This window comes from Moschus berezovskii, chromosome 11 (genome assembly GCF_049115385.1).
Source record: "Moschus berezovskii isolate FMDL1 chromosome 11, NW_MosBer_1.0, whole genome shotgun sequence".
Lineage (NCBI taxonomy): Eukaryota > Metazoa > Chordata > Mammalia > Artiodactyla > Moschidae > Moschus > Moschus berezovskii.
The window spans coordinates 23780222-23806005 of NC_142470.1; the positions used below are offsets into that span (position 1 = coordinate 23780222).

Consider the following 25784-nt stretch of genomic DNA (forward strand, 5'->3'; position numbering starts at 1 on the left):
TTGTGACTACTAAACTCAAATCTACTTCCCAGGAGGTGGCTGCTGGTGAACTCAGATCCACATGAGGCTATGAGGACAGTCTGCCTGTGTGACAGGATAAACAGGACACCCTGTCTCACCCCCATCCCAGAAAAGAAAGTGCTGTTGAGAATTGAAACATACTACTGACATAGCCCTGAGCTTGGGGTCTTTCTCCATAAATTCTTCATAATCCACAGGATTTCTCCTGTGTTTCCCAGCTAATTCAGTTCAGTTCAGGCGCTCAGTCATGTCCGACTCTCCACGACCCCATGAATCACAGCACGCCAGGCCTCCCTCTCCATCACCAACTCCCAGAGTTCACTCTAACTCATGTCCACAGAGTCGGTGAGGCCATCCAGCCATCTCATTCTCTGTCGTCCCCGTCTCCTCCCGCCCCCAACCTTTCCCAGCATCAGAGTCTTTTCCAGTGAGTCAACTCGTCGCATGAGGTGGCCAAAGTATTGCAGTTTCAGCTTCAGCATCAGTCCTTCCAATGAACACCCAGGATTGATCTCCTTTAGAATGGACTGGTTGGATTTCCTTGCAGTACAATGGACTCTCAAGAGTCTTCTCCAACACCACAGTTCAAAAGCATCAATTCTTCAGCGATCAGCCTTCTTCACAGTCCAACTCTCACATCCATACATGACCACGGGAAAAACCATAGCCTTGACTAGACGGACCTTTGTTGGCAAAGTAATGTCTCTGCTTTTTAATATACTATCAAGATTGGTCATAACTTTCCTTCCAAGGAGTAAGCGTCTTTTAATTTCATGGCTGCAATCAGCATCTGCAGTGATTTTGGAGCCCAAAAAAATAAAGTCTGACACTGTTTCCACTGTTTTTCCATCTATTTCCCATGAAGTGATGGGACCAGATGCCATGATCTTAGTTTTGTGAATGTTGAGCTTTAAGCCAACTTTTTCACTCTCCTCTTTCACTTTCCTCAAGAGGCCTTTGAGTTCCTCTTCACTTTCTGCCATAAGGGTAGTGACATCTGCATATCTGAGGTTATTGATATTTCTCCTGGCAATCTTGATTCCAGCTTGTGCTTCTTCCAGCCCAGCGTTCCTCATGATGTACCCTGCATATAAGTTAAATAAGCAAGGTGACAATATATAGCCTTGACGTACTCCTTTTCCTATTTGGAACTAGTCTGTTGTTCCATGTACAGTTCTAACTATTGCTTCCTGACCTGCATACAGGTTTCTCAAGAGGCAGGTCAGGTGGTCTGATAATCCCATCTCTTTCAGAATGTTCCACAGTTTATTGTGATCCACACAGTCAAAGGCTTTGGCATAGTCAATGAAGCAGAAATAGATGTTTTTCTGGAACTCTCTTGCTTTCTCCATGATCCAGCGGATGTTGGCGATTTGATCAATGCAGAGAAATAGAAGAAAACAACAGAATAGGAAAAACAAGAGATCTCTTCAAGAAAATAGAGATTCCAAGGGAACATTTCATGCAAAGAAGGGCTCGATAAAGGACAGAAGTGGTATGGACCTAACAGAAGCAGAAGATATTAAGAAGAGGTAGCAAGAATACACAGAACTGTACAAAAAAGATCTTCACGACCAATATAGTCACGATAACATGATCACTGTCCTAGAGCCAGACATCTTGGAATGTGAAGTCAAGTGGGCCTTAGAAAGCATCACTACAAACAAAGCTAGTGGAGGTGATGGAATTCCAGTTGAGCTATTTCAAATCTTGAAAGATGATGCTGTGAAAGTGCTGCACTCAATATGCCAGCAAAACTCAGCAGTGGCCACAGGACTGGAAAAGGTCAGTCTTCATTCCAATCCCAAAGAAAGGGAATGCCAAAGAATGCTCAAACTACTGCACAGTTCCACTCATCTCACACGCTAGTAAAGTCATGCTCAAAATTCTCCAAGCCAGGCTTCAGCAATATGTGAACCGTGAACTTCCAGATGTTCAAGCAGGTTTTAGAAAAGGCAGAGGCATCAGAGATCAAATTCCCAGCTAATTACAAAGCATCATTTCCTCCCTGGTAACTTCAGCAGAAATTGGAGGGGCACTGGGCTCGTGTCTCATCTCTGTACCCAAGCAGTCACTGAGTATGCCCCTCTTGCCTCCAGAACATACACCCAGCTGTGCTGAGTTCAGGTCAAGAATCCTCTCCTTAGAGCAGTCTTCCTACCCCCAGACAGGACAGCGACCTGCCCTTTCCGAGCCCCACGCACTGCGCAGACTTCTATCACAGCACTTAGGGTATTAGCTTTGTTTACAAATCTACGTTCTCCACCGGATTGGAGCCCTCACACCAACAGGGTCTATCTAACCCTGACTGGAGTAGGAGCTTTGCATGAATGATTCATTTAACTCTCACAGCATTTATCTATTATTCCCATTTTACACACAAGGAAACTGAGGTTGTAAGAGGGTCAGTAACTGTTCCAAGGCCACAGAAGCTGGGACTGGAAAGCAGGTCTACACGGTGAAAAGCCTCAATGCTTTTCATACTACTTGCTTTGTCTCTCTATCTCCAGGCCATAGCACAGGGAATGGTGCACAGTCTATGTCTGGAGACTCTCCGATGAATATTTCACATGATGTTCAGTTCAAACAATAGTTAGTAGTCGTGGCATTTTTCAGAATTTTAGCTAGCAGCAGTTAACATACACAATGCGGTGTCCTGAGAGTGAAAAACGCTAAAAAGATGAAGCAATGCTTTCTGTTCTCTGAACCAAACTTCACACCTAATCACATTCTACCCACACAGAGTGATGGTAGGAAGAGAAAGGGACAACACAGAAACAACAAAACACAACACAAATGTTACTGCTCAATGTATACCCCTGGCAAATAGGAAGAAGAGTAGTACACAGGCTTCTGGGTCACAAGGATCTACTGCTCACAAGCTGGGTAGGTCATGTGACCTCATCTTCTAAGTCACGTGATTTCATCTAGACCAGAGCAAATGGTAACTACTTTGCAAGGTCGTTTTAAAGCTGAGATGCAGTGACGTGCACTTTAGGAGACATTCCACAATCCCTTCTTCTTCCCCAAGGATGCCAGTGACCAGAGGGTGAAATTAAGAGGAAGAACCCATTAATCGTAAGGAGGGACCTTCTCAAGGTCTCCAAACATCTGCAGAACCCAGTAATACGATGCTTGCTCAACTTTAGTCATTTTTAGGGAAACGGGCACATCAATCTCTCACTCATATCTGGACAAACATGCTTACGATTTGTTTGCTTCCACATGAGAAGCAACTGGCTGATCAGAAATCACTGGCAGTAAAATATGGCAAATTAATACAAAATAGTTTCAATCTAAACGCACCAGGCCACTCTGCAAGGAAAACATTTCCATTATTTCAAGCAGATCATTTTGTTTGCATATAAGGGTGCAGCAGCATGGTGTAATCATCATTCATGGCAAGAACATTGGACTGAATGTCAGGATTCCCGGCCTTGACACTTCAAAGGTGACTTTGGACAAGGTTTTTAAGATTTAATATTCATTAATTCAACAAATATTTACTGTCTGTAGCTTCCCTGTTCTCACGGAATTTGTATTCTAATGGAAGAAAAAAGACATCACATAATAGATAAGCAAGAGGAAGCTAGCAGATAGTGGTAAGTGATAAGAGAAAAAAATTCTCATAAAATAGGTTGTGACCGGATGCAGTCATTTTGGAAATGATGACATTTATGCTAAAATCTGAGGACGTGACTTCATTTCTGGACATCCTTCTCTATAAAATATGACTCTTGAACAAGGGTGCTTTCAAACATGTCTTCTAGTTCTAGGATTATGATTTCACGCCTCTTAGAGATACATTTATACAAACACATTTTTTAATATCAAATAATATCCTATGTTTGATTAAGAGAATTATTTATGACAATGCGTCCTAGCTTTGAACACACTTAAGGTAACAGTAAATCTTTTGTACGGAACTAAATAAACCTTTGCACACATAACTCTTCCTTCCTATTGATCTTTGTCTGAGCTCTGACAAAAAAATGAGTATTTTGTTTATGTTTCGGCAAATGTCACCAAGTTGGCCTCTGACCAGAGGGACTACGATGTCCTTCCATGTATACATGAATTTGTAATAAGGTTGAAAACTGTCTTAAACTCATTTTTCTGTTGATCACTTATAACCACGAATTCAGACTGAAATTTTACAATGTTCTTTTTTTAGGTGAATGTTTTATTTTTACATAAAACCAGAAAAAAAATTGAGGTGATGGGATATGGAATTTTTTTAAGGAAACATCAGTATTTTGACCCATATTTTTCATGCACCAGTTAACTAGAAAATTACAAAACCTGAAAAACTCAGACAAATTGTGCCAAGTGAATGAAAACAGTCCTTTCTCCCCCTCCCCTTGTTAAGCTTCTCCCTCCCCTCCTTAAGCTTCTCCCTCCCCTCCTTCTGCCTCCCTGTTGCCCTCACGCTGGGGCACATTTCTGGGGTGGAAAGGAAGGCCTCTCATGCTGTTGAAAATTGAGGGCCTCTGAATTTTTAATTCTGTTAACTAATCATTAGAAAAGTAGAAATCGCTGTCTCTCTGAGAACCAGTGAGGTAGCAGACTGCACCGACTGTGTGTTGAATTTTGCAGGAGCTGGCTGGTTTCCTGGCAACACGTTGATTTGTGGGGCCACTCCTTTGGGCACCTCGAGGATAATTAAATATTAAGCCCCTCTTTGATGTATGCAAAGTCTTCCTAAGAGGATTACCAGCCACGGTGAAGGTAGCAGCCCCACATTTTCTGGTAATTGAACATTGCAGTGTCATTATCTGTTCTTATCTTTGCTCTGTAAGAACCCATCTCTCTCCTTAATATTGCCTTTGAGAATGGAGACAGAGATAGGGAGAAATTAAGAAAACGAGAGCCCGTACAAACAACAGTTTGGGGTCTTCTAGGTGTTTGAGACATGGGGATGAAAACAACAGTATAACACATGTCAAAGAAATGACAGAGGTGAGCAAGGCATCCTCTGTCTCCTCTGGTTCAAGGCTCCATTTCACATACCGCAGCCAAGGCTCATAGTGTAAGAATCTTCTCTGAGATTGTAAACAATGGTAGAGGGAGGCACAAGTCATATAAAAGTTGCAACTTGTTCTATGAATGTAACTGGAACATCGAGGAAAACATAAAAGCAGTGGGTATACTTATATGACTTCTGAAGTGTTTAGAGCCAAATACAAGAGTGCATGTTCTAATGTTTCAACATGATAGATGAAATGGGTATTTTCCCCCTTTGCTGGTTTCCACGCTGTTTCATAATATTTCTGGTGCATGGATCTGATGTAACATGAAGTGAGGCTAAAGAGAAACAGGCTTCACAGTCCTGCCAGGCTCCAGCCATCAAGGGAGAGAAAATTGAAAAGGGGCGAGAACTTGAAAAATGGAGGGTCTGTCAGAAAAATGCATAAAAGTAAGAGCATTCATTTCAGGATGAGAAGGAACCTAAGGTTCCACTTGGAGAAAGTAACGTGACCTAGTTTGTTGCTTAACCTCAGGAATGCTACGAGAACCTTCGGGTCTGCTGAAAACACACACCCTTCTAACGTCCACTGTGCCAGGCGCCTGGAGTGTCTGTCACAGCCCAGTGCACTTCTGTTCACAGACTGCTCTTGAGAAAGCCTGTTCAGTTCAGTTCACTCAGTTGTGTCCGACTCTTTGCGACCCCATGAATCACAGCACGCCAGCCCTCCCTGTCCATCACCAACTCCCCAAGTTCACTCAAACTCATGTCCATCGAGCTGGTGATGCCATCCAGCCATCTCATTCTCTGTCGTCCCCATCTCCTCCCACCCCTAATCCCTCCCAGCATCAGAGTCTTTTCCAGTGAGTCAACTCGTCGCATGAGGTGGCCAAAGTATTGGAGTTTCAGCTTTAGTGGTCTCTTAATGCAATTCAAAGAAAAATGTTAAGACTAAATAATTTGATAAGGTCATGATGCTTCAGAGTATCATTCAGATATTAGTGGCTTTAATATACTGTTTTAGCAATGTGGCAGGATTAGAGAATATTCAATAAATCCATCTTTTTTGAATCTCAAATTCTCTAACTCTGAAGAATAGATAGTATTTACCTATTTCTCTCACAGAGGGAAATAAGAATATCGAAGGTAATTCAGGAGATGTCCTGAGATGAGTCTTGAGATATTTTAAATATTTGTTTTTTTTTTTTTAAAGGAGGTTCATTGTTCTTTAAGTTAAGTAATAAGGATACTAACAGAAATTACAAGGCAAAGTTTTAAAATGAGAAGGTAAATTGGGTTGGAGTCAGACTTCCAGGAAGCTCTTTTGCAGATTAGAAAGCAAGTCTTACTTTCTAACTTTTATTGGCCTATAGTCTGCAAGCTAAAGCACTTGATTAAGTGCTGACTCTTAGATCCAATATCTTCAGGATGCATCAGTTTAGAATCTAAGCCAAAATTCAACAGCCACTGTATTTCTTTGAGTTAGGAATTAGCATTTTCACTTAGTCAACATGCATTTAAGCTCTGAATGTGTGCACAGCATTCTTAGAGGGCTTTGAAAAATGCTAAGTATATCCTCCAGGGTTTCTCAGTTTTCAGGTATTGGGAAGACAAAACTTTAAGTAGCAGAAGTAATAATAATAATAATAATAGATCAAATGTGTGGAGTTCAAAGTTCAATTAAGTTTGAAAGGGTCAGGGAAGGATCCAGAGAGGTGATAGCCTGAGTGAACCTCGAAGGATGAAATGAAGAAACCAAGTTCTTATGTCTCTGCTACATTGTGTCTGTCTACATATAGAAGAGAGGGCATTTGAGTGCCTGGCCAGAGCATGACAAAATGAATGAGCTAAACTGCACACTGCATTACCACTTAGATCTGTATCTCTCCAAGGAAAGGGTGAGCTGACCTAATTAACTGATACTGTGAAAAACCCTGACTGTATCCTATGAAGAGAAAAATTATATATACATGTCAGGTGACTGAGGCATCATATACTCTGTATATTCAAACATATGGAAAAGTAAAAACAAACTGTGTTGCACACAGTTAACTGCTACAGAGCTGTACTAGTGAACATAATGGGAACACTACATTAACAAGCTGATTATTCACTTGAAGGGGGTTTAAAGGAATCAGGACATGACTATCAGATGCACCCTCACCTGTCTCTGGGGCCAGGTGGCTTTGAGGATGGCCTCCGTTCTAAAGAACACGAGGAGCTTGCCATCCTCCTCAGTCAGGTGAAACGACTGTCCCAGAATCTGCAGCACGTGAATGCGGGGCCGCACAGGCCAGGCGTCGTTGGCACAAAAAGGCCGCAGCCACTCCAGCAGGTCCTCGGAGGACACCAGCTCGTCTCTGCAAAACAAGGGTTACATTGAAAAAGAAAAAGACTCAGTGGTTTCTAATTCCAGTAATCAAATGTGGGTGACAGATCTAGACACTTTATTGGGTTTCTTTTTTTTTTTTTTCCTGCTGAGAGGAAAAATGTAGGTTTGAAATAGCTTAAAGCAAACCATATTAGGTATTTAAAAACGACGTAAAATGCATGTGATTTTTAAACAGTATCATATTAAAATGAGTTACATGGAGCAGAGAAAAAATAATATGTTCTTAGATGCTTCATTTCTTAAGCAAAGCTCAGTTGTGTCCAACTCTTTGTGACCCCATGGCCTATACAGTCCATGGATTTCTCCAGGTCAGAATACTGGAGTGGGTAGCCTTTCCTTTCTTCCCAACCCAGGGATCAAATCCAGGTCTCCCACATTGTAGGGGGATTCTTTACCAGCTGAGCCACAAGGGAAGCCCAAGAATGCCGGAGTGGGTAACCTATCCCTTCTCCAGCAGATCTTCCCAACCCAGAAATAGAACCGGGGTCTCCTGTGTTGCAGGCAGATTCTTTACCAACTGACTTATCAGGGAAGCATTAAGAAGTACAGCTTATTGTAAAATTCTGTATAGAAGTATGCCCAGTGCCCATCCAGGACCCAAGACTTAAAAGACTTTCTTTTTGTTTGAAGTGAATTGACAACTAATTCAGTGGGGGGAATTAAGGATTCCCTAAACAGTTTTCATTAGAGCACTGCTTTAGAGTGATAACTGTCTCAACTGATAATAGTTCACATGGAAGGGTGCTAGCCAGAGTCTTTGGACAAAAAATTTTTTTGATTGAAGTATCTTTATTTTAGTCCTGGCAAACAAAATAACTCTCGTAATACAATTTTCACGGATGGCTTATCCCACCAACTAGTTAAAACCTTGAATTCAAAGGAAAAGAAGTATGACCTATTTCTCCTAATGATACTGACAGTGCTGGGTATCATTCAGTAATTTTATATTAAATATTACTAGTTGACAGTAATTATGCAAAGTAAATATTATAAATACTATTTTATTTAAAATTTTTCCAGTTGTATTGATATAATTGACATATATACTATATATAACGTATTAGTTTAAGGTGTAGTGCAGAATGATTTCATATGTGTATATACTGCAAAATAAGTACAATAATCTCAGTTAACATTCATAACTTGATATAGATATAACTTTTTTCCTTAAGATGGTAACTTTTAAGATTGACTCTTTTAGTAACTTTCAAATATACACGATATTGTTAACTATAGCCCTCATGTTGTACATGTAAGTTTCATTTTCACAGATAAGGAAGCAGGCTTCATGGAAGAGACAGCATATGCCCACAGACATCTGTACTGGTACAATATGACTCCAAAGTCTATGTTCTTTTCTACATTTTTCTGTGTTTCAATAAGGGGTTAGTGGTGGCTTAGTCACCAAGTCATGTCTGACTCTTGCGACCCAATGGACCGTAGTCTGCTAGGCTCCTCTGTCTATAGGATTCTCCAGGCAAGAATACTGGAGTGGGTTGCCATTTCCTTCTGCAGGGGCTCTTCCTGACCCAGGAATAAAACCCAGGTCTCCTGCATTGCAGGCAGATTCTTGACCGACTGAGCTATGAGGGAAGCCCCAATAACGGGTTGCTGCTGCTGCTAAGTCACTTCAGTCGTGTCCGACTCTGTGCAACCCCATAGACGTCAGCCCACCGGGCTCCCCCGTCCCTCGGATTCTCCAGGCAAGAAAACTGGAGTGGGAGAGCATCAAATTTTATACTACCCTAAAGATAAAATATAAATGTATGGTTATTAAAAAACTAGTAAGTTTAAAAGGATTCAGAGAAGGTGGGGACATGTGAACAACTTTCTATCCAGTACTAGAAGTTCTTTGCTTATAATCCCCAAATGGACCATCTCAGGAAAACAATTTATTTGATGATGATGTCGATGAATTACTATTGATGACTCTTGAGAGGTTGCTCACATAGAAGCCTCACTCCCACAAGGCCCTAGAGATCCATGGAAAAGCAATGAATTATATAGATTTTTTTTTTATAACCAAAACCTTATGAGGCTTCCAGCAATAAATCATCTATACCAAGCTTCAAATTCCATGAACTCACAAGACCAGAGGAAATTTTTTTAAAACTTCTGAGAAGAATAAAATACTATAATACCATTGAATATTTCTCTCAGTGTGCATTCTATAATATACCTGTCAACACAATTTTATGGCAATTTAAGCTAAAAAACAAAGTTGGTTATTTGTATATTGGACTAAAACACATTACAAAATGCCATGGACAAACTGGCTTAAGCATTTCCTACATTTACAGAGATATTTGCTAGTTTTGCTTTTGAGTGTCCTTCTTAACATGTACCAGAAATGGCAAAGCTGGGGGTGCAAAAGAATGCCACCGGTATTTCCTGATTGTCTGCTATGTGCAAAGCAGACAGCACTGTGTGGTGGAAAAGAGTATCATTTTGGAATCTGACAGACCTGTGAATCCTGGCTCCATCCTTTCCTAACAACTCTCAGTAAAAAATTATGACTGTCCTCATTCCCACTTTATAGTAAAGTAGACAAAGATCCCGAAAGTGTTTCTCTTGGAGTCTGTGAAATCAAGACAATGCAGACGAAGCACCCAGCACTGTATGTAACACAAAGGAGTGATTTAATGAACAATAACCATTATCCAAATAATCATCATCATTTTATTATCAGCATCATCAAAGTACCTGATGTTCAGGGACGAAAAACTGTATGATCTGGCCCTTAAAAGAACTAATAATACAAGGAAACAGAAAGATGTCACAAATGACTATTCTACAAATTACTAATTTAAATTGGAACAACTTTTTGGGAAGAAAAGTGGGTAGAATCAGGGAAGGCGTCCCAGAGGACATGGCCTCTGAACAGGACCATAAAGGACAAATGGAAGGTACATGAATGGAAAAGGGGGGAAACATAATTCAGGTAATGAGAACAGCAAGGAAAAAAAGCAGACAAAGATTTCAAAGGAGACAGCATGTTCAGGGAGCGATAAAAGCACAGATGTCTGGGGGTAAATCAGAGGAGAGAGCAGAGGGAAGACAGGTCTCCTGACCTGGATAACCAGAGCTCACACACAGGCTGAAAAGGTGGTGCAGCTTCATACTTTGAAAGGACAGGCTTTGCAGGCATCAGCCCAGACTCAGTGTCCAAAATGACTGCTTCCCAACAATGCTATGCTGACCAAGAAGTTGCTTCATGGTGCTGAGCCTCAGTTTCTTATTTGTAAATTGCAGATGGGTAACAACCCTTTACTCAGCGGAGGGGTAGAGAATTAAATACACAAAATGAAATAATAAAGCAGAAAATATATTATCTGTCACATAACTAAGAAGTTCAGTTAGTGGCAGCGATGATTACTGAGGACTCTGGTCTTACTGGTGTGGAATGGGAATGACAGAGGGTCTCTGAGCAGTGAAGTACCATGAACACGTTAGTGCTTACAGAGGTGTGCAGACTGGGGTATGCTCAGGCCCTTTTGGTGAAGCCTGCAGGGGTCAAATTTGGAGAAGGCAATGGCAAGCCACTCCAGTACTCTTGCCTAGAAAATCCCATGGATGGAGGAGCCTGATAGGCTGCAGTCCGTGGGGTCGCTAAGGGTTGGACACGACTGAGCGACTTCACTTTCACTTTTCACTTTCACACATTGGAGAAGGAAATAGCAACCCACTCCAGTGTTCTTGCCTGGAGAATCCCAGGGACGGGGGAGCCTGGTGGGCTGCCGTCTATGGGGTCGCACAGAGTTGGACACGACTAAAGTGATGCAGCAGCAGCAGCAGGGGTCAAATTAAGTTTCACTCGGGAGAAAAGAAGACTAAAACACATTTTTGGCCTTGAGTCCAAGCCAATTTCACATAAGAAGAAGCTGGTATTTTGACCCTGTCACCCAAGGGCCAAATGGAAGGGCAGGTAGGATGGGCTAGAATGGGAAGAAGCTGGAGTCATGAAGGCCCGATGGGAGTTACAAAAATCACACAAGATCTGCATGTGGTGAACAGGAGTGGAAACTGCTAATGGTAACGTGAAAGCTTACTGTGTGCCACGAGTTACATCACTTCATCCTCACTGTTTTTTTTCATGTATTCTGTTCTCATCTCCAGTTTGCAGATGAAGGAACCACCACAGAGAGGTTTCATAACTTGCTCATGGTAGTCACATAGTAAGTAGTCACATATAAGTTTCTCAGTCGTTAGTTCGCGTCCGACTCTTTTTGACCCTGTGGACTGCAGCTGGTCACACTCCTCTGACCATGGGATTTCCCAGGTAAGAATACTGGAATGGGTTGCCATTCCTTCTCCGGGGGATCTTCCCGACCCAAGGATTGAACCTGCAGCTCCTGCATTGGTAAGCAGATTCTTTTACCACTGAGCCACCAGAGAAGCCCCCACAGAGTAAGTAGTACAGTCAGTATTTCAACCTGGACTATCTTACTGCCTTGTCAATGACTATGCAATACTATGGAGCCAAATGGAGGTAAATTCCAGAACACTGTGGCACTATGTGACATAGAGATTATAATCATAGCATTTTCCAAGTCATTAGATTGAGTTAGATTTCTTTTACCTAAGAACTTACTGTTCAGTTGATAGCATTGGACATTTTGGAGAAAACTGCTCTAACTTTTGGTTGATAGCTCAAATATATAATGAAATTATGAGGACTCATTCCTAAAACAGAAATATTATGTTCTAGAAGTACCACGTTCTAGATGACCTTGGCTATATACTGTGAATGTGTGGGTGTGGGTGTGTGCACACCTGTGCATGCAATCAGTAGCTCAGTCGTGTCCAACTTGGTGACCCTGTAGACTTTACCCTCCAGGTTCCTCTATCCATGGAATTTTCCAGGCAAGAATACCGGAGTGGGTTGCCATTTCTACTCCAGGTGGTCTTCCCAAGTCAAGGATAGAATCCATGTCTCTTGCATCTCCTGCACTGCAGATGGATTCTTTACCACTGTGTCACTTGGGAAGCCCATATACTGCAAATATTTGTGCTCAATGAGATTACACAGAACCAAAGGGCAGCTCTGTAGGAAAAGTTGTCCAGGACACTAGATACTATCTCCTAAAGATTTTAGCTACAAAATAGTATACATTTTAAATAAAATGTGAGTTTTTAAAATTTGGAGTCACCCTTGCATGGTGCAAATACACACACATATACAGAGGCAGAGAGAGAAAAACCGAATGTAAGAATTGTGATAAAATGTTAACAATTGGTGAATCAAGGGGAAGAGAATATACTCATTATTTTTCAATCTTTGCAACTTTTCTGTGGGTTTAAAAATTTTCAAGATAAGCAGGTGGGGAGAAAATAACCAATTACGACTTTTATAATGTAAAAAGAAACAGAATGGGAAGGAAAATGATTCCAGTTTTATAGTCCTTTATGAAGGCAAGGGGAGGGTTTATGAGCTTAGGAATAAAAAGAGAACGTGATTTCAAAACACTTTTACCTTATTATAAAAGTTATACAAATGATTTTAAAAAGATATAAAATAAGTAACAGAAAAAAATCTCTCATAGTTTCACTGCAAATACACAGACATTTGCGTCTACCTCTTTCCCTATAATGAGGATTTTGGGGACAGGAGAGAGGTTATACTACACACATGGTAATTTAGTATACTATTTTTTTTTTTTAATAACTACTAAAGGAAACACACACACATTCATACAATCCCTTCTGGCTCAAAAGATAAGGAGTCTACTGAAATATACAAGATGTTCTATTAACAGAAAAGAACAGCAGCAGCAACAATAGCAACCAAAATAGGTTCAGTGAATGATTAATTTGGGAACGTGATGTTCTATTGTGTAAGGTAGCATGAGAGGATATTCACAAAATTACAAAGGAATGGAAGAGAAATGCCAACTAAACAAAGGCAATTATTGAATCAAAGAAAAAAGACAGATTTTGAGAATATCAATAAGATGACCCTTTGTAAAAGAGCTTGAAGATTTTGCGTGGCATAAACATATGAAGATAACCCAACCTTGAACTTAAATGGTGATGGTACCTTAAAACAGACAGCAAATACGAAAAGCACTTTATATGTCATGATGCACTACACAAAATAAAATTATTGTTCTTATATTTAAGAATGGGGGAAGCAAAGACTGCATTCAAACAAGACAAACATAAACCTTTATGATTTCCTGTAGACATATGTGTCATAGATTTGGAATGCCTGAAGAGAGCAGAAGTTCACTTTGCCTAATCTTCTATACTGAAGGCATAAGCCAGCAGCCAAATTTTTGTTTTGGTATGTATAGTACATACCAATGTGTCAAAATTTTTAAATTTTACACAATGAAGGTCTTCTTTTCTCTCATTTTCCTGAGATTATAATTGATATGCAGCACTACATATAAGGAGTACAGCATAATGGTTTGACTTACATATATTGTGAAGACTACCTTAGTAAGTTTATTGATAATCTACCATCTCATACAGATACCAAAAAAAAAAGAAGAAAAAAAAAGAAAAGGTTTTTTCCTTGTGATGAGATCTCTTAGGATCTGCTCTCTGAACAACCTAGCGCCTCTTTACACGCTGGAAGATGAGGGCTCAGTGGAAGCTGCCTGCCTTAGATGAGGCCTCTTGACCTCTCAGGTTCCTCTCGGACTCTACCACCTCCTCCCTGCCCTGAAGCCCAGTCCACCTTGTTCATTTTCATTACCTGCCCGGTGTCAGGAGGAAATGAGTTTGAGAACTGATATGTAAACTGAGAGAGAAGGAAGGAAGGACAGGTGGGTGGGGTGGGGCAGCAGGTAAATGTGAGAGACATAAACACTGATATCCTAGGAAGGTCTCAACTCAGCTAAGGAACTGGTCCACACACTGCCTACACTTTCCTCACTACACACGGAGCTGGACCTGTCCCAGGACAATGTCCCCTATGCATCAGCTCCCCAGAAACAACTGGGGCTCCTGGCAAAGAATAGGACGGAACCCAAAACAACTAAACACATCATGTGCTACTGCTACTGTGGTAGTGTAAAAAGGGCGGCGTTTTTCAAATGACTGTCATAATCAAGTTACAGTAAAGGAAAAACTGCTGCAAAGGCAGTAACTGTGGTGTGCACACCATTCCGATCTCAAATCTTAACGTTTTATAAATTTACTTTTAATTGAAGGATAATTCCTTTACAATGTTGTGTTGGTTTTTGCCATACCTCATCATGAATCAGTCATAGGTAAACGTATGTCCCCTCCCTCTTGAACCTCTAGAAAGATGGTACTGATGAACCTATTTGCAGGGCAGCAACAGAGACACAGACATACAGAACAGACTGATGGACACGGGAGTGGGTGGAGGAAGGAGAGGGTGGGATGAATGGAGACAGTAGCATGGCAACCTATACACTATCATATGCAAAATAGACAGCCAATGGGAATGTGCTGTATAATCAACTCGGTTCAGGTCAGTCACTCAGTCGTGTCCGATTCTGCGACCCCATGGACAGCAGAACTCCAAGCTTCCCTGTCCATCACCAACTCCCAGATTTGACTCAAACTCATGTCCATCGAGTTGGTGATGCCATCCAACCATCTCATCCTCTGTCGTCCCTTTCTCCTCCTGCCTTCAATCTTTCTAGCATCAGGGTCTTTTCAAATGAGTCAGTTCTTTGCATCAGGTGGCCAAGGTATTGGAGCTTCATCATTAGTTCTTCCAATGAATTTTCAGGACTGATTTCCTTTAGGATGGACTAGTTGGATCTCCTTGCAGTACAAGGGACTCTCAATAGTCTTCTCCAACACCACAATTCAAAAGCATCAATTCTTCAGCACTCAGCTTTCTTCACAGTCCAACTCTCACATCCATACATGACCACAGGAAAAACCATAGCCTTGACTAGCTGGACCTCTGTTGGCAAAGTAATGTCTCTGCTTTTTAATATGCTGTCTAGGTGGGTCATAGCTCTTCCAGGAGCAACAGTCTTTTAATTTCATGTATGACTCAAGAGAATTCAAACCAGGGCTCTGTATCAAATCTTGACTTTTGATAAATAAATACTAATAGCATCTTTGGGGCTGCTCTCAAATGTATGCCAATCACAATATCTTCTTGAGGTTCACTCATCAATAGAAGCATGCGCACATCTCACTGTAATGAGGCAGAAATGGCAGCTGTGAAGTCATAAATATGGCCTTAGGTGGCCCAGAGAACCACTGTAGTGGTAGACTGGATCCACCCTCCTTGTTGGTGACCATGGTTCATATTACAGATTGGAGGCTGCATACACTGTGGGTGCTTGGAGAGCATCTGGTGATTCACTTTGCCTCCTGGAGCATGAAGACTGAGAAGAAAACACATTCAATTTGTTATCATCGGCTTTCTTTCTTTTTCTTTTTACGGTCTTTTGTGTGCCTGAAAAATAATGTGAAGTCCCTAGGTAACACCAAAGAGCTCAGTGATGTCTGAATGATCTGACATTGCTCAATATACGTCAAGCTTTAAGACATCTAATAAAAGCTGGTACTGTGATTAAGCAGCAATTTAAGCAAACAAAGACTAATAAGACACTCACTAGCTTTGAAGGAAATCTTCTTCCTTTTTGAATAGTGCATAGAGGAATTTCTCATTAATTATCTGTTTTCTGAGTGGAGTTATTTCTGTATATCCATTTGAGAGTCACTAATATACTTGTTCGGGCTTCCCAGGTGGCTAGGTGGTAAAGAATCTGCCTGCCAGTGCAGGAGCCATCGGAGATGTGGATTTGATCCCTGGGTTGGGAAGATCCTCTGGAGGAGGAAAGGGCAACCCACTACAGTGTTCTTGAGAGGATAATCCCACAGTCCATGGGGTCACAGAGTTGGACATAAATGAGCGACTGAGCACACACACAATATACTGGTTCATGCTTGTGAGTTACTTGTCAGGAAATTTTTAAAAGATATATGAAGGCCCAGATAACCATGATGGTGCAGTCACTCACCTAGAGCCAGACACCCTGGAGTGTGAAGTCAAGGGGGCCTTATGACGCATTACTACAAAGTTAATGGAGGTGATGAAATTCCAGCTGAGCTACTTCAAATCCAAAAATGATGCTGATAAACTGCTACACTCAATATAACAGCAAACTTGGAAAACTCAGCAGTAGCCACAGAACTGGAATTTTCATTCCAGTTTCATTTCAGTCCCAAAGAAGGGCTTTGCCAAAGAATGTTCAAACTACCGAACAACTGCACTCATTTCACATGCTAGCAAGGTAATACTCAAAATCCTTTAAGCTAGGCTTCAACAGTATGTGAACCGAGAACTTCCAGAATTACAAGCTGGATTTAGAAAAGGCAGAAGAACCAGAGATCAAATTGCCAACATCCGCTGGATCGCAGAAAAAGCAAGAAAGTTATAGAAAAACATCTGCTTCACTGACTATGCTAAAGCCTTTGACTGTGTGGATCACAACAAACTGTGGAAAATTCTTAAAGAGATGGGAATACCAGACCACCTGACCTGCCTTCTGAGAAACCTGCATGCAGGTCAAGAAGCAACAGTTAGAACCAGACATGAAACAACAGACTGGTTCCAAATCAGGAAAGGAGTACGTCAAAGTTGTATATTGTCACCCTGATTATTTAACTGATATTCAGAGTACATCATGAAAAAATGCTGGGCTGGATGAAGTTCAAACTGGAATCAAGACTGCCGGGAGAAATATCAATAACCTCAGATATGCAGATGACACCACCCTTATGGCAGAAAGTGAAGAGGAACTAAAGAGCCTCTTGATGAAGATCAAAGAGGAGTGAAAAAGCTGGCTTAAAACTCAACATTCAAAAAACTAAGATCATGGCATCCAGTCCCATCACTTTATGGCAAAGAGAAGAGGAAAAAGTGGTAGCAGTGACAGATTTTCTTTCCTTGGACTCCAAAATCACTGAGAAAGTTGACTGCAGTCATGAAATTAAAAGACACCTGCTCCCTGAAAGAAAATCTATGACAAATTTAGACAGCGTATTAAAAGCAGAGACATCACTTTGCCAACAACGGTCCATATAGTCAAAGCTATGGTTTTTCCAGTAGTCATGTACAGATGTGAGAGTTGGGTCACAATAATGGGTGAGTGCTGGAGAACTGATGCTTTTGAACTATGGTGCAGAAGAAGACTGTTGACAGTCCCCTGCATGGCGAGTAGATCAAAACAGTCAATCCTAAAGGAAATCAACCCTGCATATTCACTGGAAGGACTGATGCTGAAGCTCCAATATTTTGGTTACTTGATGGGAAGAACAGACTCACTGGAAAAGACCCTGATGCTGGGAAAGATTGAAGGCAAAAGAGGAAGGGGGTAGTAGAGGATTAGATGATTAGATAGTGTCACTGACTCAGTAGACATGAATTGAGCAAATTCTGGGAGTTAGCAGAGGACAGAGGAGCCTGGTATGCTACAGGCCATGGGGTCATCAAGAGTTGGACACAAGTTAGCAACTGAACAGCAACAACTGTATGTGTGTGTCTGAATCAATTTGCTGAAACTAACCTGAAACTAACACAGCACTATAAATCAACTATACTTCAATTAAAAAAAAACGCAAAAGTGACACTTGACACTTTTGCATCTCTCGTTACTTGGTCTGTCATTAGTATCATCATCTCCATTTTTCAGATTAGGAAGTGACAGTCAGACAGGCCTTGTAGTTTGTCTGGTGTTGACCAGGTAAGGAGAGGTTGTGAACTTCTCTCACAGTATTTCCTCTTCTTCTGACATTAAAGAGCCTGCAATGGACAGTTAAGGGAGTACTTCTCAAACACCACTGTGCCTAGGAATTGCCCAGGAATCTTATTAAAATATAGATTTTACTTGGTTGGTGTGGGTAGGGCCCAAAATTCTGCATTTCCAACCAGCTCCCGTGTCCCTGAGTCCATGGACTGACCTTTGTGAGGTCTTACATCCTTATTTTTCTCTGTTTTTCTCGCCTCTTCCACCTCCTTCTCTGCACCTTGGCCTTATTTCCTTTTCTGCACCTTGCCTTCATATGTGTGTTGTGTTCAGTGGCTAAGTTTATCTGACTCTTCTGAATTATTATTTGTTTCAGTCACTGAGTCATGTCCCACTCCTTGCGATCCCACGGAATGAAGCATGCCAGTCTTCCCTATCCTTCACTATCTCCTGGAATTTGCTCAAATTCATGTCCATTGAGTTGGTGATGTTATCTATCTCATCCTCTGCTGCCCTTATTCCCCCTTTTGCCTTCAATCTTTTCCAGCATCAGAGTCTTTTCCAATGAGTCGGCTCTTTGCATCAGGTGGCCAAAACACTGGAGTTTCAGCTTCAGCATCAGTCCTTCCAATGAATATTCAAAGGTGATTTCCTTCAGAATTGACTCGTTTGATCTCCTTGCCTTCCAAGGGACTCTCAACAGTCTTCCCCAACACCACAATTCGTAAGCATCAATTTTTCGGTGCTCAGCCTTCTTTATGGTCCAACTCTCACATCCATACATGACTATTGGAAAAACCATAGCTTTGACTATATGGACTTTTGTCAGCAAAGTGATGTCTTTGCTTTTTAATACACTGTCTAGATTTGTAACAGCTTTTTTTTCCCACGGACCAAGCATTTTTTAATTCCAAGACTGTTTTCACCATCTGCAGTGATTTTGGAACACAAGAAAACACAGTCTGTCACTGTTTCCATTGTTTCCCCATCTATTTGCCATAAAGTGAGGGGACTAGATGTCATGAATTTTAAGTTTTTTGAATATTGAGTTTCAAGCCACTTTTTTGACTGGGAAGAATACTGAAGTGTGTTGTCATTTCCTTCTCTGGAGATCTTCCTGACCCAGGGATTGTACCCACATATCCTGCACTGCAAGCAGATTCTACACCGCTGAGCCATCAGGGAAGCCCAATAAATATATGCACACACATACATGTATGTATAAATATACACATATATATTCTCTTCCATTGTGATTTATTATAAGATAGTGAATATATTTTCCGGGGCTTCAGTAGGTCCTTGTTGTTTACCAATTTTATATATAATAGCTTGTATCTATTTCTAGAGCCTTACTTGAAAAGAGCTTGAATCCCCAGGTTGCTCTGAAGACCCCCCTGGGAACAACCTAGAAAAGAGAGTGACTCCCCTCTGTGACTCTTGCAGGCAAGCTCTTGGGGAGGGGAACTGAAGCCAAGAGTATCAGGTTTAACTGTTCACATTCACAAAGCACTTGCCAGGCATAAAAGTTAGGACTTTGTCTTTCTTCTTCTTTTTCTTTTCTAAGTAAAAAAAAATTTTCACTGAAATTTGTTTTTGTTGTTGTTAAGGAGCCTCTGTTATTCTGTATCTCTGGGATGCAAAGATCTCGTTCTGACTCTCCATTCCCCAATGTCTTCTTCTTTGGAAATCGAACCTGAAAAAGAAAACTGTCCTGTATTCAAGAGACTTGAGTTGGATTCTTCCGTATATCCTGTATACATATATCTGTTTATCCGGCTGGAAATTCACTAAGAAAAACACTGCCTCCTAATCTTTTCAAGATGTCCCCTGTGGGACCACACTGAGGATTCCCCTTGGCAGGGGCTTCAGGCAGTATCTGTTAAGATCCCTTCCATCATGTGAGGCCAGGGTCTGAGTTGGGGTACTTGAGAGCAACGCACGCGGGAGTGGCACGCTGAGAACTGATTGATGGATGGAGACTGGAATGGCGACAGCTCGATGGGCTGTCTAGGAAGTGACGCACAGCATTTCTGCCCACGCTGCTGTCCGCCGCATCTGCCTTGTTGAGGCTGAGTCGTCAGCCTGGACTACCGTCACCCACCTCCATCATCCTTATCACAGACTCAGATGTCACAGACCAGGTCCAGCGCTGTCCCTTGTGGGTCCTGCTCTGAATTCCCTGGGACAGAATAAGCCACTCCCTTCACCTCGCTTTCTGCACAGCACTGACTATGCTATTGCATGGTAACCAGGGTCCTGAGCAACCTGGTCTCCCGGCAAGACTCTGAGCTCCTCCAGACTGGAGGTTACTTCTTACCCAGAACTGGAACTGAGAATGGACTGTGACACACAGGAAACATGCAGAACGATGGCATTTATCTTTAAAATAAGAGGTACATGTGAGCCACAGCTGTGGCTTCCTTACCATTTAAAGACCCACAAGCAAAGGCATTTAGAAAAACTGTGCAAAGCAAATGGCAGAGTGGGTAGAGGGCCCTGCTTGCCATGTTGTCCAGCCCACCCACACAGTTTATCCTGTGTCCTTTCGCTCAAACCGTGGGCACAAAGCTAAAGGCCACAGAGCAGTCAATTATGCCACAGGGGCAGACAGGAGTCCTGGCTGTGTTTCCCAGGCCTCTGACTCTGGACAAGTCAATTCCCCTCTCTCAGCCTTTCTCTCCTTATCTGCAAACGGCAACAATACACACAGGTGTCAAAAATCATAACCACTAAATCCACAAAGATAAATGGAAAGAGTTCTAACAGCAAGTAACTAAAACAGAATATAGAAGTGTTCATACATTTTGATTGAAATTATGTAAAAATATATCTGTACCTGAACAATAACTGGGAGGTAATACGCAAATAAAAACAACAATATCACTGGAATGAACTATGAGGCGGTTTCTCAAATACGCTTCATCATTATTATATCATATTTTCCATTAAAAAAGAAAATTGGGGTAAAGCCTCACAGGGTTGCCATGGAAATAAGACACAGGAAACTCTGTGTCTTTCCATAAACTCTGGGAAATATATTCTTGTCATTCAGCTGCTGCTGCTGTTATTCCTACTACTAACAATTGAATAAGGTTCCCAGGTGGCACTAGTGGTAAAGAAGTCGCCTGTCAATGCAGGAAACACACAAGACGTGGGTTCGATTCTGGGTCAGGAAGATCCCCTGGAGGAGGGTATGGCAACTCACTCCAGTATTCTTGCTTGGAGAATCCCATGGACAGAGGAGCCTGGCAGGCTAAAGTCAGTAGGGTTGCAAAGAGTCGGACATGACTGAAGCGACAACACACACGCACCACCTGGGTGAAAAATTCTTTCTAAAACTGCATTGGAGACACACACCTCTTAGACTTACAAAGCCGGTACACTCTTAATCCTCAGACAAGACAGATCTTACAGATACAAAGCTTTTCAAAATATAACATACACATTCTCGTAATCCCCATACTTAAACAGTAGAGTAAACCTCCTGGAGGTATGAACCCCGCCTTTCCTAAGATGCTCACAGCAGTGTCTCCTCCTTGGCCGCCCTTGAAAGGAGTGAGAAGAGACCATGCTCTCTGAGGCCTGAGTAGCAGACGGTCCTGCTAGAGCTGATGGACTAAGAGAACAAATCTCCAGAAAGTTCTCAGCTCTTCCTTCAGAGCCACCTAGAAAAGACGCTTAGAGGTAGAAGCCTCTTAACCACAGAGAGTGGATATTGAGAGTAATTCTAAGACTCTAAGGAACGCCATTAAATGAGACCTCCAAACCGCTCCAGCCTTACCCTTTGTCCACACTGTCATGGATCGTGGCAACAACTCCTTCCAGGATGTGGAGTGGGTCCACCAGCCCCTCAAGGTCAGCACTGCCTCCACTGTGAAGGGAGAAACAGAGAGAGGAAGGGATTCAGGACGGATGGCTCAAGCCTCAGAAACTAGCAGGGCACTGACACTCAGATGAACCCAGCTGGATCTCAGCAGAGCATACACCATGAGCTCACAGCCGTTCATGGCATATGCAGCCCGCGAAGTACCAGGTCCTGTGCTGTGTGTGTCCTAAGGATGTGGAGAGGATACCTTCTCTGCCCTGAGGAGCTCACAATCTAATAAAGGCCTGTTTTCCTACCAAGAGAGTAGCAAAACAAATGAAGTTTAAAAAATAAAAAGGAAAAAGAGAATGAAAATTTATTTGTATTCTGTTATTCAAAAATTCAAAGAAATACTCAATGGGCATTAAAAATATGAGCTATTTTAAGCATTAAATATATACAATCTAAATCCTCCAGCTGGCCTTTCCCCACAATATTAATATTCACATGGCCCTTACAAGGCACCAGGCAATGCTAAGTGCTTGACATACATCCTACCATTTAATAATCCAACACGCATGAGACGGGCCCTAGTATGATGTCCACACACTACAGATGTGTATGCATGGAATTCTACAGAATTTTGAAAATGCAACAGAGGGAAGAGAAGTTTTAGATGAAATTTCATTAATTTAAGTTATATGACTTAAACCCACGGCTGGATTCAGTAATGTTCACACCTTTGTCATATTAAGCTTACTAAATTCACTAACCTTCTAAAAGGTAAATGTCATAGACCTAGTCAATAGCAATTTTATTTCCTTAGAAAAAGAGGCAGATGAACTAAAGTTCCCTTTCTCCCACTACTGAAAGATTTAATCCATTTTTATTGAAAGTCTTCTGAGCACCAACTATAACACTTATTAGGCCAGAATGAAATCTTCAGTGCTAGAACTGGGCACAGGGAAGAAAAGAGGAGTATAATTTATGTCAGAATTTTATAAATGTAAAAATGCCATGTCAAATTTTAATTATATGAAAACGTACAATTTTTAAAATGAAACTAAATTCTCTTCAAAGCACTAATTTTTCAAACTTTTGTTTTTGTGAGATTCATATGAACTCAAAGAAATAATACAAGATAACTAAAATTAAAAAGCTTCCCTGGTAGCTCAGACGGTAAAAATCTGCCTGCAACGCAGGAGACCTGAATTTGATTCCTGTGTTGGGAAGAACTCCTGGAGAAGGGAATGGCTACCCATTCCAGGATTCTTGCCTGGAGAACCCATGGACAGAGGAGAATTGAAAAGATAAACATGGCAAACAATTATCTGTTATCACTTGAAAGTGGAAAGTGGCTCTAATAACCACAAGCACCACCAAAACAGAGTAAGTTCATTATTTAATAAAGGTTTATTCATTTCACATTTGTGATTTCTAAAAAATGTTACACTACTTTATTTCTCTCCTTATACAGAAAATTACCAGATACCTCAGAGCATTAAGGTAAAAGCTGGATGAAGCTGGGTAATTAAACTGATAAAGGCTCATTTGATTTCAGTGCAGCTGCTGAAAACTGACACGCTTTTAATCAAAAAGTTCCTCAAGAGCAACAAAGAATCACAAAGAATGCTTAAAAGAAGAATAAATTAAACACAACTAAATCTTTTAGGCTAATTGCATTATTCACAAAAAGCACTTGATGCCTCATTATTTTCTTAGCTTAACTTTCCCCTCTTTCCTAATCCCCCGGAAGCTTTCCTACAAAGATACCAGTCTATTGACAGGAAGCTAGAATTTCTCAATTGTCAGCTTTATGCCATTAATTGCAGGTAAATAATGCCCTAAGATACTTAACAGATGTCTAACTTCTTCAGTATATGATTAACCTTGCCTTGTGCACTTCAAAAGAAACTTCTGGGAATTTTCCACTGCTGAAAAGACAAGCTCTGAAAATCCACACTAAAATTACACGATAGGTCTGACACGTAGGGACCTGCTTCGCTGGCCACATTGGCCTTTGTCCCTTATTTCAAGAATTATCTGAGTGAGGGAGAGGGTCAACCGAGAAATTAGCTAGCGCTTTGACGTGTTACACACAGGACCAATAATGGAGCATTTTCATGGTTCTCCACTCTCAAGATATTTTAAGACAAGAGACTGAGAAGTCTAATCATAATCTCTTACTTTTATAAAGTACTTCACAGATATACAATAATGCTCCTATGTACACAATATCATATCTTCATAAAAACTGTGAAACAAGCACTTTACTGGCAAAATACCAGCTCAGGTTTTCCCTGATGACTATTTTATGGCTTACCTCAATGCAGAGACGATTTTCTTTACTGCATTCTGCACGATTTCCTTGGGCGAGATGTCAAGAGGGCCCACAGCCACCTCCAGCAGCTGCTGAATCATTCTTAGAGGCTGACCGTCTAAACACATGGCCACAGCTTGATTGTAAACTTTCTCTTTTTCTGACCGAGACAGATCATAGAGGTAACCATATTTCTGCAGCGTTTCCTGAAAACATGGAATTCAACATGTAACTATGAACTAGAAATTACATGAACAGAGTGAACTATTCTCAGAAGACTCTCAAAGCAAATATACTATAACCGCAAACACCACACAGAGGAACATGTAGGGGATGTTGAGCTTGGTCTCCAGAGCTACCGAGACTTGACTATAAACCTTGCTTTACTGTGTACTAAGTAGTAAGGCATTGTGATCTCAAATTTCCAGTGTCTATAAAATGAGAATGAGGACAATCAGTTCTTCTGAATAGAGGGTGTTGTAAACATTCAATAATACAAAAATCAGTCCTTTAGCACAATGTCAGGCACAAAGTAACGCTCATTAAATTTTTCTATTATTATCTCTACTATTATTATTATTATAAACACTTAAGAGTTAATATCTATTAAGTATCAATGATGTTAACCCAGGTATTGTATATGTTATATAATTTAATGTTTATAATTATCCTGATAGCTCAGTTGGTAAAGAATTTACCGCCAATGAAGGAGACCCTGGTTCTATTCCTGGGTCATGAAGATCCACTGGAGAAGGGATAGACTACCCACTCCAGTATTCTTAGGTTTCCCTTGTGGCTCAGCTGGTTAAGAATTCACCTGCGATGCAGGAGACCTGGGTTTGATCCCTGAGTTGGGAATATCCCCTGGAGGAGGGAAAGACTACCCACTCCAGTATTCTGACCTGGAGAATTCCATGGACTGTATAGTCCATGGGGTTGCAAAGAGTCAGACATGACTAAGCAACTTTCACTTTTCTTTCAACTATCCCACAAGGAGTTTTAATTAGCTCCACTTTATCAGAAAGGAGCTGAAAACCAAAGGTGTTAAGCAACATGTCCAAAGTCACACAGTCGCCATTAATGGAGCTTGGGATTAGAATCCAAAATTATGCTTTCCCCACCACACTCCCCCATTCCACACTGCTGGTCCCTCTTTGACAATATTGTAAAAACTAACATGACAACAAATGATTTCAGAAATAGAACATAGCCTACCATTGTCCAGCATACCAAATGTGATCACTTGATGTTAACAACATTTTCTAACTTTCACAAGTGCTTCTGAATATAACTGCTTTGTCTTTCAAACCTTAACTGGACATTTGATGATATCAAAGAATTACTATTAACATTTTTATTGGTAATGTAGTGGTAGTTACATTTAAATATATCTTTTAGAAATAGATATGGAAGGATTTGTGGATAAAATGAAAAGATGACTGGGTTTTTCTTTAAAATGACTCAGAGGAGTAAGGGTAGAAAGGAAATAGATTGGTCATGTTTTGATAATGGTGAAAGTTGGGAGTTGGGCACATGAGCTTTCAGTTTACTGTTCTTCCCATTGTGATATTTTCTATATTTAAAAGCAA

At 41.1% G+C, this 25784-nt stretch overlaps 1 protein-coding gene across 2 annotated transcripts in view; it reads right to left on the bottom strand.

Moving 5' to 3' along the window:
* The window catches only part of NBAS (NBAS subunit of NRZ tethering complex), a 339714-nt gene that overhangs the window by 40672 nt on the left and 273258 nt on the right, over positions 1-25784 (bottom strand). Inside the window, exons 46-48 of one of the 2 annotated variants that reach the window (XM_055400475.2) lie at positions 24199-24401; positions 21852-21941; positions 7152-7347 (exon numbers count right to left, since the gene is read on the bottom strand). In XM_055400475.2, the coding sequence (XP_055256450.2) occupies positions 7152-7347; positions 21852-21941; positions 24199-24401 (489 nt within the window). Of the gene's footprint in view, positions 1-7151; positions 7348-19346; positions 19764-21851; positions 21942-24198; positions 24402-25784 lie in introns of those variants that run through there. The other variant, XM_088841199.1, reaches the window with a different exon arrangement.